Source organism: Vicia villosa, linkage group LG4 (genome assembly GCF_029867415.1).
Source record: "Vicia villosa cultivar HV-30 ecotype Madison, WI linkage group LG4, Vvil1.0, whole genome shotgun sequence".
Taxonomy (NCBI): Eukaryota; Viridiplantae; Streptophyta; class Magnoliopsida; order Fabales; family Fabaceae; genus Vicia; species Vicia villosa.
The window spans coordinates 78,906,356-78,922,602 of NC_081183.1; the positions used below are offsets into that span (position 1 = coordinate 78,906,356).

Here is a 16,247-nt window from a genome sequence, read left to right on the forward strand (position 1 = left end):
TCCCAATTTTATCATAAAAAAATTATATTTGGTGCGGAGACGTATCTCCGAAAACAATGAACATTTTAAACATTTCGCACAGAGTCTAGGAGAGTGTACGAAGGTGCAATGAAAAATTGCCAAAAAATTTTTATTGCTAATGGCAATAGCGACTACTCTAGAAAAACTCTAACTAGCCTTGCGCTTGCTAATAGCAATAGCGACAAAACTATGTAAGGAGCATTGCCATCTCTTTATTTTGGTATGTAACTAGGTTTGCTATCTCTTTATTTTGGGATTTTAAAAATATTTCTGGTGGTCTGTTTCAATGAGGGATTTTGACGAGATAATGTTTTTGTTTTCTAAATTAATATGTTTCTCAAAACAATGATGTGTGATTGGTGGAATACATTCAAAAATAATACTTCTTCATCCTCTGTCTCACAATAGATGTTCTCTTTGAAATTTTCACTTTTTAAAAAAAAGATTAATTATATTAATTTTAATAATAAAATAAGTCTCATTTACTAAAATAACCTTATTAATCTCACAGGTGTTCTCTTTGAAATTTTCACACTTTTAAAAAAAATGATTAATTATGTTTATTTTAATGATAAAATGAGTCTCATTTATTAAAATAACCTTATTAATAATAGGTAGTGGAGTACTTAAATGAATTAAAATACAATAAATAAGGGTAAGTTAGTAGAAAGAAATAATAAATATTACATTAATATTTTAAATTGACAAATAATTTGAGACAAATAAAAATTGAAAAGAAGACACCTATTATGAGACAGATGGAGTAATAATACTAATAAATGATAACCGATTGTGACAAAGATTGAATGTGATTACTATACTAAAAAAAATTAAAATAGATAATTTTCAAACAAAATCATAATATCCAAATTAATAAGATAATGCGACATATTCTTACAAAATAAGATAAAGCGACATATGCTTACAAATATGATAAAACTAAGTGATTGAAATAGAAATTTGTTTTACCCACCTCCCTATGGGGATCACCCCCAGCGAAATCCCCCATTTGCCCCTGCTTCGGAGATGCATATCCGAAGTAAATTTTTTTTTTTTAGACTTCGGAAATGCATTTCCGAAAACACCAAAAAATTGGTGTTTTCGGAGATGCATTTCCGACATGCATGAAAATTCAAAAAATACGTTGTTTTTTACTTTCAGGTAATATTTCGGAAGTTCATTTTCGAAAATAAATCTGCATATACAATTTTCCCTCCTTCACTATTTCATCATTTTTCTCCCAAACTCCTCCAAACCCTCTCCAAAACTCAATCCATTTTTCGTCTCAAAATCAAGTTTCAAACCGTTGATCACGTTAAAGGGAGCATAGAAAGCTACAATTTGAGGTAAACATCTCTCATTTCATCCCCTATTTCACTACATTGATTGAAGAAATTTGTGCTGAAAACTGTGATGGTTCGGAAGTACATTTCTGAAATAAGTTACCTAACAAATTTCGGAAATGTACGTCCGAAATAAGCCCTGGCAGTTGAAAAAAACAGTTTTGGCCAATTTTGCTAATTTTTGCATATGTTAGGTATGGTGCATCCGGACAACATTGTCAACGATGACGTAGTAGTTCCGGAAGATGTTAACGTTAATAACGATTCGGTTAAAAACGTTAAATCCATGATCGATGCGGTAGATGTACGACAACATTTTACAACTGATCGGAGCTTCGCTTGTCGTGAAAAATCGCTTGATTGGGTTCGTAGCGAAGCTAGTAAAGTTGGATTTGGCATTGTTACTTTAAGGTCTGACAATGGAAATAGTAGACGGAAATCTTTTGTCGTTTTGAATTGCGAGCGGGGTGGGAGTTATGTACAAACAAGTCGGGTGTTAAAACACGAAGACACGGGATCGAGAAAGTGTGGGTGTCCGTTTAAGTTGCGCGTGACTCGGAGAGTTGATGATTTGTGGCGTTTAAGCTTCATTTGTGGAATTCATAATCATGCCTTGGATGCCAAGTTACACGGGCATCCAATGGCATGTCGTTTGTCCCGCGAAGAGAAGAATGTGATTTCGGATTTAACGATAGTCAAAGTGGCGCCTCGCAACATACTTGCCGATTTGAAGCGGAAAAAAACGGATAGCGTTTCAAATATCAAGCAAGTTTACAATGAACGACACAATCTTAAAATCTTGAAAATGGGCCCTCGGTCGGAAATGCAACAACTTTTGAAATTATTAGGCAATAACCAATACGTGTCAAGCTTCCGAACGTCCGAGGACAAAGTTACGGTGCGTGACATTTTTTGGACTCATCCCGAAAGTATCAAATTGTTCAACATATTTCCAACCGTTCTTGTGATGGATTCGACGTAAAAGACCAACAAGTATAGGCTTCCTCTTCTAGAGATTGTCGGTGTGACCTCGACGGACAAGACATATTTGGTCGGGTTTGCTTTTTTGGACTATGAAAAAGAAGATAACTTTACATGGGCTTTGGGAATATGCAAGTCTTTGTTGGTTGATCAAAAGGTTATTCCAAATGTCATTGTTACCGACCGGGACAATGCTTTGATGAATGCGGTCGATACCGTCTTCCCGAAATCGACCGCATTACTTTGCCGATATCACATAACTTGCAACGTGAGAAGTAAGCTCAAACCCGCGGTTGAGACAAAAGATAGGCCGGATGAAAACGGTAAAGTTATCAAAGCTGGTGTTGTGGTGGATAGGATTATGGCCGCATGGAGGTAGATTTTAGATGCACACTCCGAAGAGGTGTATACCGATAAATTGGTACACTTTAGGTCTTTGTGCGTTTCCATTAAGACTTTTTGTCATTATGTCGAATCCACCATCCTTGACAAAGTAAAGGAAAAAGTTGTTTGTGCTTGGACGGATCGAGTAAGACATCTTGGTTGCACCACGACTAACCGAGTTGAATTCGCACATGCGGTCTTGAAGAGGTGGTTGGGTGATAGCAAGGGAGATTTGTGTCGGGGATGGGACACCGTGAACCAAATGCTCCAAAATCAACACAATGAAATTCAAACATCGTTCGGTCGGAGCAACACGGTTATGGAACATCGGTTTAAGGTCCAAATTCTATTCTTCCAATTGATTTACAACATATCCCATTCGGGTTTGAATTTTATGTTTCATGAAGCGAACCAGACGGAGACAACAGGTCCGGATAGTTCTAAATGTGGGTGCACCATTAAAAAGACATACGACCTTCCATGTGCTTATATACTTTCAAAAAAAATGAAGTTGAATACACCGATGAGGTAATCGACCATTGGAAGAAGCTTCGTTTTGATGATTTTGACCCGCCGAAAGAAAATGATTTCAAAATCACCATCTCCGACGAGTTGGAAGTGATAATGGATAAGTTTGCTAAAGCGGATGACACAATGAAAATGCACATAAAAGAACAATTACGAAAAATTACATTTCCGGAGACCACCGATTTAAAACCGCCATCTCAACCGGTTAAAACGAAAGGTGCACCGTAAAAGTCCAAAAATACACAAGAAGACACATCAACATAACGATCTCCTTCCTACTTTGAACATGTTGATGCATTGTTCCCGGATTCACCGACACCAAAGTCCAAGTATAGTGGTAACAAAGGAGTCCGTATTTCGAAGCCACCTCGCACACCGCCGATCAAAAAATCACCCATTATCTACATTGATGAGATGCCACTTTTTATGCACAAATATATCGATAACATAGTTGATGTTGGAGGCGACGGCAATTGTGGATATTGGGCCGTTGCGGGTTTGCTCGGTAAAGGGGAAGAAAATCACACTTTAATTCGACGGGAACTTCTTTCGGAGTTAACTTCGCATCGGGACATCTACGCCCGACTATATGAAAATCAAGAAAACTTTGAGAAAGTTCATGATTCACTTGTTCCATCACTAACCGGTATCACTCCGGTTTCGAAGTGTATGTCATTCCCTGATATGGGCCATCTAATAGCAAGTGCATATGATCGGGTGTGTGTCGATTTGACGAGATTTGGACTATGTGAGACATTCTTTCCACTTCATAGTTGACCGCCATTGGACGCGTCGAGCCGCATCATATGCATCGGGTATCTAAGATTGCGGCACTTCGTGCAAGTTTTTCTGAAACTGGGGTGTCCTATACCGACTACTTCTTGTCAATAGACGACACATCATTCAAATGAGGCGGAGACTTGGCCGGATCCTTCCGTTTCAAGAATGGCGGAGTTTGAAGAAATGATGAGTCAAGAGCGTGAGCAAAATAGAGAGTGGTCGAAGAACATACCTATTTTAGATTTAGGCGCCATCGATTGGTTCGGCGAATTTTAGTTTTTACCGGGCCGTTTTTTGTTTGTAATGACCAGTGCGTGTCTTTTTTGTATGTATTGTCGTTTACCATGTAAAATTGGACCGATTCAATACATATATAATATAAGTATGTTTTATGTTGTCATTGCCTATTTTATGCCTATTTTGTATGCTTTTGGTATAGTTAACACAAAACAGAATGCAATGCACAAAATGCAAAATTCACCTCTATTTCTGCATAATTCGGAAATGAACTTCCGAAATATACATGTTTTCAGACCAATTTCGGAAGTTCATTTCCGAAACTTCCACTGAATGCAGGATAAGGTTTGTTGGGCCATTATTACTCCAATAAGTCTATAAATACAACACACTCTTCTTCATCCTCTTCACACCACAAAACACAAATGACACAAACCTACCCCCACCTAGCATTCGTCTACTTCACCAGTGGCTACCCGATGTCGTTCCAATTCCGCTTCTCGCGCGACACGCCGTTTGGGGACTTGATAACGTCGCTCAACACGCTATTGCAATATCCAGAAAATCGGAAGGTTGTCAAGCTCGAGTACCGCTCGCCATTGCTTAACGACGACGGAGACGTTGAGTTCACAACTTTTGAGATCAAGAACGACGAAGATTTAGCGATTTTGTGAACAACTTTGGACCGATTTTCTTCGAGTGGTCCGATCGAATTGGATGCGAAACTTCAAAGATCAGGGACCGACGTTATCAAAATGTTGACTCACCCTCACCTACCCGTGTTTAACAATATGTAACTTTAATCTTATGTAAGGTGATCGATGTAATCTTCATCCGTTAAATAAATCGAGTCGTTGTTGTTTGTTATTTTTCTTCTGTCCAGACCTTATTTCGGAAGTACATTTCCGAATTCTTCCAAGGGGGGGTGTATTCGGAGATGCACTTCCGAATTCACCTATTTTCTGAAAAGAAATATTATTTTGGATGTACATTTCCGAAATCAATTTTTTTCATTAAAAAAAAACACGTTTTCGAAAATACATTTTCGAAACCACCTTTTTTTTCAAAAAAACGCGGTTTCGGAAATGCATTTCTGAAACATGGGGTATTTTGGAGATTTCACCAGAAGTGACAAAAAAAGTAAGGAGGTGGGTAAAGAAAATTCCTTGAAATATTGCATTCAGATATGTAACATTGACGTCCAAATTATTAATTAATTAAACTTACAATCGAATTTAGTAAATCCATGAGTTGAGTACACCACAACAAAGACGAAAAAATAAAATTGTTGTATTCAAGGCACAAATAAACAACGCCACCCTGGGACGAGAAAGAGTGATTCCAAACCAAAAATAGCCTTAAACCATACATATCGGATTATATAGGGTTAAAAGCGAGAAAGTAAAAGAAGAAACTAGGGTTAAAAAAAATCGTGTGACTCAATAGTATTCTGGTTATATAGATCATTGTCCCTTCAAAACTCTCATTCTAAGCAGTTCCGATGTTCTAAATAACAAATATTGTTGCTTTTATATGTTCTTCCTTTCCCCTAAAATCCTTGAGATTTGATTGGCAAGGTTGTCAACCATAACTTCACCTCTAAGCTCTAACACATGGATAAACAGTAAAGAAGACAATAACTAAGAATGTGAGATTAGGGATGGGTCATGTTCATAGTCATTGTCAACTAAGTTGGCTTTGCCAATCGAGGGTAATAACGTAGTTTTGACATCGGATATGTAGCTTTGACATCGGATATGTACCAAGGTAGAACAAGAGAGGGAAGAGCAAGACAGAGAATGAGAGAAATAATGGCATAGCAGAAAACAGGTGCTGCTCCTGTCTCTCATAACCATTGTGGAAGGTGCAGTCAATAGTAACATGCGTTTGAAAGCAATACACATAAATTGCACCAACAAAACCAATGTTAATTATAACTTATAATTCTATCGAACATAAAAAACACCAGTATTAAGATAATAAACACAACAGACACATTCCAAAATTAGAATGGTGTGCATCAGTAAGGAAGATAATAAACACAATAGGTAGGTGCGGTTACCCTGAAGCAGACGTTAATCACGTATGTCAAAGCTAGTTTCACCTAAACAACATGCGTGTGCATGCATAACATTTAATAAACATTGCCAGCTCGTAATAACGTTTGTACTGGCATTTCAAATGCTTTGAACATACATTTGGCCAGGTAGTATTTGTGCTTTAACTTAACTTACCGTATCTATCTATTTAGTTCTTTTGAGGCAAACAATTTTAGTCCTCAATGTGTGCAACAAAAATCCAACATACCAAAAAAGACTTCCCTTGTCATATCTGTGTCCTAGGATGTCTGTTATGTGTTTGTAGCACACAACAGACACATTGCAAAATTAGAATGGTGTGCATCAATATTCACCTTATGGTTTCCATACTTCATTCTTCTTTAAGCAGTTTGCTCCTTTTTAAGCAGTTTGCTCCTTAACCGGGGCTGAGGTTTGCTCCTTATCTGGTGCTGAGGTTTGCTCCGTATCTGGTGCTGAGGTTTTCACTGTATCTGGTGCTGAGGTTTGCTCCTTAACTGGTGCTGAGATTTGCTCCTTAAATGGTGCTGAGGTTTTCTCTTTATCTGTTGCCGAGGTTTGCTCCTTATATGGTGCTGAGGGCCAATCATTTTCACTGCACTTAACTGATTCTATAACTTTGAGATAGTAACCCCAGGATGGATTTGCTTCTCTTATGGGCCGCTGGCCAAATGAATTCGCCGACACAAACTCTTGAACATTGTCTGCCTTCGACAGCCTTTCTAGATAACCCCGAAGATCACCTTTAGGTCCTGTTAATAATTATAAAAAGGAATAGGTGGGTAAACCAATAAACAGTCCTAGACAAAAGTATATCAATATGCTCAAAGCACAGGAATTGAGTCAATTAATAATGCCAATAATATGCAAAGAAGTAAAGTGTCTGAAGAAAGAGAGATGAGAAGAAGACTGCACCTAAACCAGAGTCTTTAGTGTAGTGGTACCGGTAAGAGTAAGGGAATATAGCCGTATGCTTCTGAAATAATTCCAATAGGTGGAGTGATCAAGTAGTTGAAAAAACAATGTAAACTAACACAAGAAAGCAAAGCTTAACGCCAAATGAACAAAAGGAAAACAACTGAGCTTACAGGATTCACAAGTGCCTTGTAAGGGGAATCATCGAGTAATAGTGTGTTTGACTCATGGAACACTCCTTTCTCCCATGGAAGACCAGGTTCCAGCTTCTCCCATAACTTTCTGAGTTCCTTCAACACAAGGGGCTTATCTCTATTCTCAACAGTACTGAATTTTGTTGTAGTACAGTGGGATTGATTCTACAGAAAACATAATAGAAAGATTCATTAGTGTATAGAAAAATTCCAAGTAGGAAAGAATTTCTAGCAGTAATCATTTTCAACTGCATCTTTAATTTAGTAATTTGTAATATGACAAACTATTTTACTATAATACTATTATAATTAGCAATATCAAATCCAAATCTATTTTGTTCAAAATAAAATCCCTATATAAAATTTATTGCTTCTTTTTAGTAACAGTAGTAGTTAGTAAATGTCTCTGCAGCAGAAGCATACACAACTACAAAAAAACAAGCTTTATTCACTTAGGTGCAATCGGCTACATAGACCAAATGGTGCCACAATGTTCCATCATGAAACATATTTCTAGTTCTAGCCAAGACATTGACCTCTAATTTTTTTCCTAGTGGTTTCTCCTATAGATCTTTTGGCCTTCCTCCATCTCTAGCAATTGGGTTATCCTTCATTTGACCTCGAGGCCTTACTCAATTTCAACCACCACTTGAATACGAAAGTTTAAATCTTCCTTTATTTGTACAATAGATAGATCCAAGATATTTAAATCTTGTGACTTGAGCTATCCAACTTTCACATCTAAGCTAAGGGTGCTTTTCCTTTTAAACTTACATTGCTTATGCCCCTTCTCACTTCTACTTAAGCAGAAGACATACGCTTTTTAAAGCTTGTCTCCAAGTCTAACCTCCAATTTATTTTCTCTCTTAACTCTCCAAGTAGAACTATATCATCTAAAAATATAAGCACATCTTAGTGTTGGCTCTTGAACATGCTTCATAAGAACACCCAAGACTTTAACAAGATAGGAACTTAATCAATGACAAGCAAATAAATAGATAGTATCATAACATTAAATAGGCAACACAATACTACAATATTTTGTTGATCACCAAAAATTCTTATCATTCAAAATACATTGGTGAACATATATAACTACATCTTAAATAGGCACTAACCATTGTTAATCAAGTACGACTAGTAAAAGATATATAATATACCCAATTCTGCATTGAAATATAGAAACTATTTATAGTGAAACATACTAGCCTAACCAAAATCCCATAAAACTGTGCTAAAATTTAAAGAATTAGAATAAATTACCCAGCAAAAGAGCAGTTCGGATGCAGATTTTCCCAAAAGAAGTCTGATTACATCATCAACATTAGACCTGCCAGAATACACATACATCAAGGCACGGTAAAAATAATTGTATAAAGCCTAAATTTGGAAATGCAAACAATTGATCCCATTATGCATCGTAAACCCTAGTCAAATTAATAAACACAAGCAATAAAATAAAATCAGTCACAGATTAGCAAATACTTGGTTCTAGATGACCAAACGCCCACATGAAATCTGTCAAAGCAAAACTTTATAAAATCATCACAATAGGGCCTCTTATACACTGCAAAGGCATAAGTAAAATCTGTCAAATTCAACCAAGGTAGGATATAGATTGTACAATATGAGAAAAATTGATATTTGACCATGTCACCTTTTCTCCTTCTAACCCAAAAATCTGGTTCCGGTTGATAATACCCATTAGGAACATCACTGACACAATCAGCAAGAAGGCCATTCACATCAAGAATGAGAAGCTTCTTCTCTGAGTTTCTGATAATAGTTTTGTCCACTGAGCATTGTGATATCTTAGAACTATCACCGTTTACGGTGAAGCTTAAATCAGAAATATCAGCTGGACAACTCAGACCATTTCTTGTAACCTCATCATGATCTTCCTGTCTAGCATTTGTATCTTCATGTTGGGTAACTGTCAATGGTCCACCAGAAACTTCATGTGAATCATCATTGTTGTCTGCTATCAACTCCATTTCCTCCGCTTCAACTTTGATCTGATCGGTTAAATGTTCTTTCTTTTTTTCCATTAAGCCAACTGTCATTTGTCCATCAGAAACTTCATGTGAATCATCATTGTGATGGTCCTGGATGATTGGCTCCTTGTTAGAATCTTCAGCACTTGGGCTTTCCAATTTTGTCTTACAATTAACATCGTTTAATTTTTTCCTTGAATAGGTTTTCATGCTCTCAGATTTATTAGACAAATCATGAATTTTTAAATCCTCATCAGGATTGTTTACCGGACTTCCATTCTTCCCAGAATCACTTGTTTCCTCATGATTGGAACTGTTCTCATTTATACTTTGCTCGACATCCATTTTTACAACTTCTAACACAGACTCTTTAGCAAGTAACTCTGCATCAGCTACAACTGACTTACAGTTGTCTGCTTTGTCTTGGATCTCACTCTCCCCGTTTCCATTTTCTGCAGCCTGACTGAGAATTTTCTGCTTTTTTTCTTCATTCCCGTGCAAACAAATATCCGCTTCTACAGAAGATTGACTCATTAACGGATCAGTAGACACGCATTGAATAGTATTCTCTGGAGTGCCACCACCATTAGCATCACTTTTGACAGCATTATTTTTAGTCTTCCCCCTTTTTCTCTTGTTCTTTTTCCCTGTCGATTTATCATCTACATTGCTTTGGGAACCTGACAAATCAGGCAAAGCTGGCGCCTCGTGCAAATCATTATCCAAATCCATCACAGATCTTCAGATGACGTCTTGAACTATTAAACACAACAAAAATCCAAATAAATATCAGTAGTGTCAGTAAGATCTACCAACAAAACTCCTTTTACAACGAGTTTGTTGCCACGTTGGTTATTACAATTTAATGCTTTTATCAATTACCATACCCTTTTTCTGTTCTGTACCTTAAAAAGCCAGCAGGAATAGTGAGTTAAAAACAAAACATAAAGTCAAAATGGCGGAACACTGAGCTCTATCTACCATATCAAGTCACCAAATAATGTTATAAAATTCACTTCTCAATCCAAAACAAAACAAAAATATTACAGAAAATAACTGAACATGTTAAGCATAAATCGGAATTTGAAAAATCAAAACATCTACCGAAAATAAACCGGAATGTTATAAAATTCACTACTCAATCCAAAACAAAACAAAAATATTACAGAAAATAACTGAACATGTTAAGCATAAATCGGAATTTGAAAAATCAAAACATCTACCGAAAATAAACCGGAACTCAAAGCAACATATATCACTAGAGAAACTTTGTTTGATTTTTTCAAATCCATGACTATAACAACGCATTGTTCCGCCACCATTAAATTTATGTTCTTCTATTACTCTACAAAACTATAAATTCTTCAATAACACAAATCAAAAACAACAAACTATCACCAGAACTATCATTTTCCTTTTTCTAAGACAAATTGTGTAGAAAATCCAAATTCACAGCAATGTAGAAAATAGGGCTCCGATTCAAAAGCAAAATCCATATCCACACAACAAAATCAGAAATTAAATTTTCAGATCTTGAATTTACCCATCAATTGAATGCAACTTCCACACAAATAATAAACAACAGATTAAAAAAAAACCGAAAAATGAAATTGAACTTAATCACAAGTGTAAGTGCCGTGTCCGTCACGGAGACGGACATGAGTTTTTTCATAGGTGTCGGTGCTACGTAGGAACATATTAAGTATAACTTGTTATTTCCAAATCAATGACCATAACAACACATTGATCCATCATTATGTTCTTCCATTATACTACAAAACTATAAATTCTTCAAATCACAAATCAATTGAAAACAAAATTCCAAACCACAACAATGTAGAAAACAAGGCTCAGATTCAAAAACAAACTCCATATCCACACAATAAAATCAGAAATTAAATTTTCAGATCTTGAACTTATGCATCAATTGAATGCAACTTCCACACAAATAAAAACAACAGATTAAAAAAAACCAAAAAATGAAATTGAACTTAATCACAAGTGTCAGTGTCGTGTCCGACACGGAGATGGACATGTATTTTTTCATAGTTGTCGGTGCGACGTGGCAACATATTAAGCATAAATTGTTATTTCCAAATCAATGACCATAACAACACATTGTTCCACTATTAAATATATGTTCCACCACTATACTACAAAACTATAAATTCTTCAAAAACACAAATAAAAAACAACAAACTATCACTTCCTTTTTCAAAGACAAATTATGTAGAAAATCCAAATTCACAGCAACGTAGAAAATAGGGCTCAGATTCAAAAGCAAAATCCATATCCACACAACAAAATCAAAAATTAAATTTTCAGATCTTGAATTTACCCATCAATTGAATGCAACTTCCACAGAAATAATAAACAACAGATTAAAAAAAACCAAAAAATGAAATTGAACTTAATTAAAGTGTAAGTGTCATGTCTGACACGGAGACGGAGGCGTGTTTTTTCAAAGGTGTCGGTGCTACATAGAAACATATTACACATAAACTGTTATTGCCAAATCAACGACAATAACAACACATTCTTCCACTATACTACAAAACTATAAATTCTTCAAAACACAAACCAATTGAAAATGAAATTCCAAACTACAGCAATGTAGAAAACAAGGATCAGATTCAAAAACAAACTCCATATCCACACAATAAAATCCTCAATTAAGTTTTCAGATCTTGAATTTACCAAACAATTGAAGTAACAAATACAATTTCCACACAAATAATAAACAACAGATTAAAAAAAAACGAAGAGTGAAATTGAAAATGAGAAAGAGCAATAGATAGAGAAAGAAGATACCTGAGTTGAGAAGCGCAGCGTGGCGAGTGAAAGAGAAAACGATGAAGTTGAAATTACGAAGTTAGCGATTTTTTTTTTTTTTTTTTTGTAAGATGGAGCGAGTGAGGGTTTTGATTTTATTGTGTTCAGTTTTTTTTTTTTATACTGACCTAAAAGTCACACACACGGTGAAAGAAAGACGAAAAGATATTTCCAGTTTTCTCGAAACACGTAATTCTAATGTGGCATTTGAATCACCGGATCCGGTTCTTCTACGGTTCAAATATTAGGTTCTCTCTTTTTCATTTGGTTTTTTGTTTTTGTTTTTTTCTTCTTTTATTTAATGTGAAAATGAATTTAATTAGACAAATCAAAGTTTTTAATTCTTGAGACAATGGGAGTAGTATTTATTAGTTTTTTTTAAGAGTTTTAATATGAGTTTTAAACACTAGCATCGACCGCTAATGCATAATCGATTTATGTATCTTTAATTTTCTACCACGACAACAATAAGTATACAAGATTTTTCGAGCGTAAAAGACTGGATTCAAACAATAAGAGTGAATCAGATGAGGATGAAATTTGAAGACAACAACCAATCTTATCGACATGAAGGAGGAAATCAAATTTAAGCAAAAGGAATCGAATCACCACCACCATCAAGAAAGATTTTGAGTAGTACAACAACCAGATCTTTGTCGGACCTTGAAAAACATCGACGACCTTGTAGATGATGACGACGGTAGGATGAGAATCTGAGTTCTCTCGTAACTTCAATATATTAAAAAATCATGGTGATAATGGTTCACTTATTTGGAAATCGAAACAACTATTTATACTAATTTAACCACTAGTTTATAAAGAAAAAAAAGATATATACACCAATTACTCGTGGCGAGTCGTTACAGAAGTCTCGCGACATTCTAAAATAAACATATGAAATATTTCTTTAACATTTAGAGCTTTGTTAGGTATTAATAAAAATGGTAAAATGGGAAATTTGTTTCATTTAGGCATGTCCCACTTACATTCACCAAAAAATAAGACGAAATGATACGAGTCAAAAATGGTTAGGTTTAAAATTTCACCATACTCTACCTATAGGTAGAACGTTGACTCAGTCCACCAAACAAAAATCTCTTTTATTTAACATATTTTTTATTTGAAATTAAATGTGAATATTTAGTATCTTGTTTTTAGTATCTTGATAATAAAAAGGTAACATGAATTAAGTTAACAAAAATAAAAAATACTCTCTTCGATCACTATTATGAACAAAAAGAAATCTACTTTTTCGTGTTGCTAAGAAATGCATTTAAGTGCGATTTATTTAATAGATTTCATGTAGAATATAAACAAACTTATTAAATTCATTTTGTTATCAACTATCTTCATTAAATATTTTTTTAAATAAATAAAGAGATAGTATAAATAACATGAAATAAGTTAAAACTAGTTACCTTTTCTTACGTTCTGAAAACAAAAATATTGAGAGTGATGGAAGTTACGGCGGAGTAGATCTTGTGGTGCGACTGAACGAGGGGTGTTCTTGCAAGGTTAACACTCCAAAGCTCAAGTCAATATGTGAATGAGTATACAATATTCAAATTGTTTTTGAAACTTGTTATTGAAATGGCATCATTTCATATATGTAGGTGTTACCCTAAGAAAAATCCTAGAGGCAAAGCAAGACACGTGTCTTCATAAGAGGACTCCCTCATTTTAACAAGAAATTTGTGCAAAGGAGAAATAAAGCAAATGTCGACAGCAGATGGTGTCGAAATTGTTGTGAGTCGAAGCAAGAATAAAATTCGAACATAGGGGTTCCATACTTAGGAGATTTTTAGATAAAAGGTTTGATGGTAGGAAGCAGTGTCGATGAAAGGCAGTTATTAGAAACAAATAAAGCGCGAAAATGCAAATGTTCAAAGTTTGAAATGTTAATGAAGCAGTTATCAAGCCAGAACCGTGTGTCAAAGGCGCCAAACACAGAGGAATCCTACGAGACGGTTGCTGCTAGACTGAATCTTAGTCGTAGATTGTACTAGGCAGTTATTTCATGTAAAGCCTATAAATAGGCCAGAATAATGTAGAATAAGTGTGTTCACTATTACGATCAAACTACTTGCTTACACTCTGCCCATTTTTCGCCCTTAAGGAAACAAGAGTTGCTGAGAGTTCTGATGTATGTGAATTACCATCTATATGTTCAATGCAATCCTTTTACTTCTTAATCGTACGTTTTGACGCTTTTACATGTATTTTGATCTTTAGCAAGCATTTATTTTGTCTCTTGATCATCGTTTCAACCAAGTAAACTGAAACTAGTTGTTATTATCACAGAGTATCTTCTGAGTCGACGCCATTCTGGTGGTCACGAGTCACCCCAGAAGTTCAGGGTCGGAACACTCATAGTCTCATAAAAATCTATAAGTCTAGGTTTGTCCCGTCGGTTACGAGTCACCTGTCGGTCAAATCTAACAGTTAGTGTGGAAAAACATTGTATTTGTTATCCAGCCTTAGAAAACTGTTTCTTAGGCAGATCCTTTCGACGAGACAAATACAATCTCAAAGAACTTTAGCACATGGTCTTAAGATCAACTGGTTGATCTTGCAAGTAACCCTTAGTTTCAACGTTTTGGGAGGACCAATGTTTGTTTACCAATTTCCGTAGTAAACAAAATGGCACGCCCAGTGGGACCATCGTGCTAATTTTTTCATTTGGTTATTATATGTATGAAACTTAGAAGTGAGAAACAATATCAGAACCCACCCAAAAAGGTTAGGTCTAGGATGACAAACCCTCCTAACCCAAACAACGTTGATGAAGTTCCCTCTCATTCTCTGGAGTCGTCGAATACGATGATCACTCCAGTCGACCTCACTACGGGTGCAGTGACAGAGGCGGCAGTTTTGAGAACAGGGACGGCAGATATCCCTGTAATACCACCAGGAGGGACTGGGGCAAGAGGAACTACTTCTTCACCATTTCGACCAAACTTGCCTCGTTTTAGGACCGCTGACCCCCTGTATGGAATGCCGTATTCCTTAATGGTTGGGAGTCAATCGACATCGAGTCCCGTGTTAGTATCAGACACACAAGGATCCACACCAAGTGCCCAAAACAGGGGAAACCAGAACAAATTTGTGCCTTTGTTGAATACGTTTGTGGCTGTGCTTAGGCAACAGATGGATGATATCAATCATGAGTTAGTAAACATGTTAACTAACAAAATGCGAATTATTTTTAATCCTATAGTGTGGGAATCAGCATAGTCGAATAGGCAGGTGGTCGATCAACTCACTCGACTATGCAACTTCTTGGGGGCACCTCAAACGACCGGTCGACAACCCTCTCAAGTTCATAGGCAAATGGTTGTGCACACACCTGCAAAAGAAGATTCATTAGATGAGGAAACAGTACAAAAGAATCAAATTCCCAGATGGCGACCAAATCAAGGTGGAGTACGAGGGAGACATCAACAGGTTGTGATGGTGGGTCGACAACAGGATGTTGATCAATTTGTTGAGCAATATCAGCAGGAAGAGGCGGCCATGGAGAATAACCTTACTACGATGATCGAAAGGATTATGGCTAGAAACGGAATGAACACTCCACTACAAAGGCCAACATACTCTTCCCCGTTGGCTGAATATATTGTGCAGACAGAAAATCCCAGGGGCTGGAAAATACCTAAGTACACCAAATTCGAAGGAGAAACTGGAGAATCGACAGTCGAACATATTGCGAGATATCTTACTGAATCAGGAGACATGGCTAATAACGAAAGTCTCAGAGTGAAACACTTTCCATCATCTCTTACGAAGGCAGCGTTCACATGGTTTACCACTTTACCCCTAAACTCTGTTGATTCATGGCCAAAACTGGAAAAACTTTTCCATGAACAGTTATATGAAGGCCATTCGAAAATTAGTCTAGTCGAACTGTCGAACATCAAGAGGAGGTTCGCAGAGACCATTGACGACTACCTAAATAGGTTT

At 36.2% G+C, this 16,247-nt stretch overlaps 1 protein-coding gene across 1 annotated transcript; it reads right to left on the minus strand.

Moving 5' to 3' along the window:
• Positions 1–6,271: 6,271 nt before the first annotated feature.
• On the minus strand, positions 6,272–12,433 carry LOC131594926 (uncharacterized). The gene is made up of 7 exons (XM_058867121.1): positions 12,267–12,433; positions 9,119–10,213; positions 8,947–9,028; positions 8,725–8,791; positions 7,441–7,626; positions 7,268–7,328; positions 6,272–7,104 (listed from the first exon to the last, which is right to left on the minus strand). The coding sequence occupies exons 2-7, from the start codon at positions 10,185–10,187 to the stop codon at positions 6,734–6,736; spliced, it is 1,836 nt and encodes a 611-aa protein (XP_058723104.1). The 5' UTR covers positions 10,188–10,213; positions 12,267–12,433; the 3' UTR covers positions 6,272–6,733.
• Positions 12,434–16,247: the final 3,814 nt, after the last annotated feature.